A 4,564-nucleotide genomic window follows, 5' to 3' on the forward strand; every position below is an offset into this window, starting at 1 on the left:
GTAGTCTGTGTTTATTTGCGTCCTGAATGTCAACAACGCGATGCAAATAGTCTGTTGTTCCTGGTTGAAACTGAACGTGTCTGGGCTCCGTTGGCATATAGTGTGCAATATTTCACCCTTTATCTTCTACTACAATGTTATGCATTATGATACATGCATACATGATATATCGTAGAGTTTATAAATCCAATGGTCATTCTACATGTTCGACTATATGCCACTTCACCTTCAACACTCCAAAAGCACGTTCCACATCTTTACGTGCTCCTTCTTGTCTTCTCTTAAAAAAATTGTCTTGTTTTTGAACCGGATGGCGGCGCCTTCACGAATGTAGAATATTGAGGATATATTCCATTGGTAAGGTAATATCCATATTTGTATTCGTTTCCATTCACTGTGAAAGGAGCATCCAGGGCCTTTCCATTCAAAAGATCGTCGAATATTGGCGACTGATCAAGAACATTGATGTCGTTGTTGGAACCAACAACTTCAAAAAATGCATGCCAAATCCATAAATCTCGAGAAGCAACAGCCTCTAAAACCAACGAAGGTGATCCGTGATGACCACTTACGTATTGCCCTTTCCATGCTACCGGACAATTTTTCCATTTCCAGTGTGTGCAATCAATGCTTCCAATCATTCTGGGAAACCCATGGCGTTCTTCATGCTTTACATACAATTCTTGCAAATCATGCAACAAAGGTTTCCACAAATACACGTCTCCAAATGTTTCAACAACACCCCTTGACAATGTATACAAATTCTTCCTTGCGGTTCTTTCGGACATTATCATATAGTCGTCCATGGTGTTGGGTGACTCCCCCATAGCCATCAAACGAATGGCCGCAATACATTTTCTGCAAAGTTGTAAACCCTCATCTACCTCTAGCATCATATCTCAATTGGAAAAATTCATACCTAAACATATATTAACTACAGTTTAAAAATATATTATATATGTTGTAAAATTAAAGAAACATGTACTAGGTTTTTTTTTTTTTTTTATTTATTTTTTTTATTTATTTTTGTATAAAAGTATAGTAAAGAAGCGATACCGGCTTTCCAAGGCGTTGGCGATTCGTAGGAACACATCCCTACTCAAACGAAATATTCTTTTGAAGTCATTTGACCCGTATACACAATTATCCGCAAAGTAATCGCGATATAAATGTTCGTGTCCTTCCTCACGATTTCTATTTAACATCGCACGTCTTGTTAGTAGCGGGGCTGAGTCTGATTGTAGCAGCTCGTTATTATAATACTGATACATCATCCTGAAGAATATATCGTCATCGGAATCATCGGACGAGTCGAAATGATTCATATTTTTTTTGGAAGATAATTGAGATTTATAGAAAGAAAGATAGAAGTTATGTGTTTAAAAAATTGTTTAGATATAATAGGTATTTATAAAGGAAAAAGATAATTAATTTTAAAGTTATTTATTTATTTATTAAACTAACCGTTTTCAAACGGTTTAAAATCATAACGTTACATTTTTACTCGTTTCACCCGGTCGAGACGGCAACGAGAATCAACGCAACGAGCAACAACGAGACGGGGGGGGGGGGGGGGGTGCAGCTCGTCGGAACACCGATGAGGGGTGCCACCTCATCCGTGTTTCTTCTCGTTTGGACCTGTATCACATGCTCTTAGTGATGATGAGCGCATATAAATTAAAGAATAATTTTTTCAATTCTTTTATAATATTCATTTTGTAAAGATTTAAAATTTAAGAACATTGTTTTTTTTATAATTAATTTTTGTAAAGAAAAAAATTTATATAAAAAAATAAAGTGGATGGAAAAAAATAGTCTCCACCAGTAAAAACGTGCTATGTGTCAGCTGGGTGGATGGGTGTGGGTACTGTGTGTTTTTTTTTTTTAAATTAATTTCTTGGTAACTCAAAATTACCATGTTGATCATTCATATTTTCAATTCTAACCCCTATCTTTTGCAGATTTACATATGCAATCCTTTGCTTTTTCAATAACTTATCATTTTTCTCAACAAATCTTAACCAACTCAATTTCATAAACAAGCGGCAAAGATTTGTCCTCGTAATTCTCATCAATCTGAATATATATATATATATATATATATATATATATATATATATATATATATATATATATATAAATAAATGAATGTTTTTTTTTTGTTATATGTAACATTCTCATTTAATATGTCAAATATCATTTTGTGGTTATTTTGAATTAATTTTTTTCCACATGTAATTTTATGAGTTTTTCTACTTTAATAAATTTCACGTAATAATTTAATGTAATAATTATAATAAATATAGTAATACATGAATATCAATTTTATTAATGGACTTATCTTCTTATTTCAAAATGCTCAAAATAAAGCATATTAGTTTATTTTTTTATTTATTTAAATTTAAAAGATAAAAGAAACAAATTTGAATAATTCATTATTTTTCTTATTTTCTTATAAATATAAAGTTTTTAAATATTTAAACATTTATAACTATTTTTTTAATTAATACATGTAATACATAAGTCTTACACTTAATATATATATATATATATATATATATATATATATATATATATATATGTATATATATATATATATATATATATATATATATATATATATATATATATATATGCAACGATTATAAATCGCAAAAACAGCAACTATATTTTTTACTAAAATAAACATCTTTACTCTGCTTATTTTACCCACAACAAATATTTCTCTCTTGTGTCAAACAAATCAATTTCCACAAATCAAGCTTCAAGATGATTCATCAATTTGTGATAATCATGACTATAATAGTCATGTTACTTTTCATCCAAATCCTTAACATCAAAGATAATATGAAATTTCATCTACTTTTAGGCTTGTATGCAATGTTAGATTTACCGTTTTTTTGTGTAATATTTATTGAAACAAATGGATTTTAATTTTAACTTTTTATTTTGTTTAAAATTTATAGTTACAATATGTCAAACATTGCAAACCTTTTGCAACACTTGAAGTTAGTGAGAAAAACTATGTGTCATGGATGATAGATGTAAAAATGCATCTTGAGTCTATAGGAATCTTAAATGCTATATATGAATTTAATAATTACTTGGCACAAGACAAAGCCAAAGCATAAGTTTTCCTTCGTAAGCATATTGACGAAATGTTGAGATTTAAATATCTTGATGTTACTGATCCCAGTATTCTTTGGATTCTTTTGAAAGAAAGATTTGATCATCAAAAGGAAGTTATAGGTCCAAATGCTAGAGATGAATGGAGAACATTGAGGTTTCAAGACTTCAAGAAAGTAAATGAATACAACTCAGCTTTATTCAGAATATGTTCACAACTCGAGTATTATGGACAAGAAGTTACTGATAAAGATATGTTGGAGAAAACTTACTCCACATTTCATGCAACAAACATTACCTTGATGCAACAATATCGGAAGCAATAGTTCATAAGATATTTTGAACTGAATGCATGTCTGCTTGTTGCAGAGCAAAACAATGAACTCTTGATGAAAAACCATGAATCTCGTCCAACGGGATCAGTAGCACTTCCTGAAGCAAATGCTACAAATACCAATGGTCATCGAAACAATACACGTGGACAAGGATGTGGTCGTGGCCATGGTCGAGGACGAGGCCGTGCATATTTTAATCTAAACCAAAGCCATAATCAGAACCATAATTTTGGTCGTGTACAAGGTAATAATCGCAGTCGTCGCTAGAAAAGGAATAATTACCAATCTTTACAAAGAAACAATGTTCATACACAAGATAAGGCCAAAGTGGCAAGCCATGATACTGGGACATCATAAAAATCTGATGGTTCATGTTATAGATGTGGTAGCATAAGCCATTGGTTAAGGACCTATCGCAGACCTACACATCATTGTCAACTGTATCAAGAATCCATTAAAGAAAAAGCTAAAAAAGAAAAATCGTTGATAATGTTGAATTCACTCTGCTAACTTTTGATGATTTCTACAATGACATGGAAGACACAAACTAAAAATTTATATTATTGTTCTAATAAACTTGTTTTTCCTTTATCTGTTTTCATGTAATATCTTTCCTACAATAAATGAACTTTCTTTATAATAATTATTATGATTATGTTTATTCGATTATTATTTCTTTCATATGTGAAGTTTAATATGAATCCAACTGGAGCACACACCAAGAAAAGTTTGGAGATCTTTGTATAGCAGATAGTGGTAGTATGCATACTATTCTAAAATCAAAGAAATATTTTTCAAAATTAGTACCAACAAAAACAGTCATACATACAATATTGGGTCCTACAGAATTGACAGAAGGAACTAGGAAAGCCTATTTTATATTACCAAATTGTACAAGCTTTTGTATAGAAAATGCATTATTTTCTCCAAAGTCTAATAGAAACTTACTAAGTTTCAATGAGATATATTTCAATGGATATGACACAAAAATTGTAACCATTAAAAATAAGAAATATATGTATATTATAGACACAAACCATGTTCTTGAAAAACTACCAACACTTGTTTCTTGTCTACATTATACATATATAAATATGGTTGAA

General features: G+C 30.5%; 1 protein-coding gene across 1 annotated transcript; it reads right to left on the reverse strand.

The window, feature by feature from the left end:
- Nucleotides 1-281: 281 nt before the first annotated feature.
- LOC145029882 (uncharacterized) lies at nucleotides 282-827 on the reverse strand. The gene has a single exon (XM_078978334.1). It carries the CDS (start codon nucleotides 825-827, stop codon nucleotides 282-284), a length of 546 nt encoding a protein of 181 aa, XP_078834460.1.
- Between the last annotated feature and the right edge of the window lie 3,737 nt (nucleotides 828-4,564).

Source organism: Lactuca saligna, chromosome 2 (assembly GCF_052625555.1).
Source record: "Lactuca saligna cultivar CGN05327 chromosome 2, ASM5262555v1, whole genome shotgun sequence".
Lineage (NCBI taxonomy): Eukaryota > Viridiplantae > Streptophyta > Magnoliopsida > Asterales > Asteraceae > Lactuca > Lactuca saligna.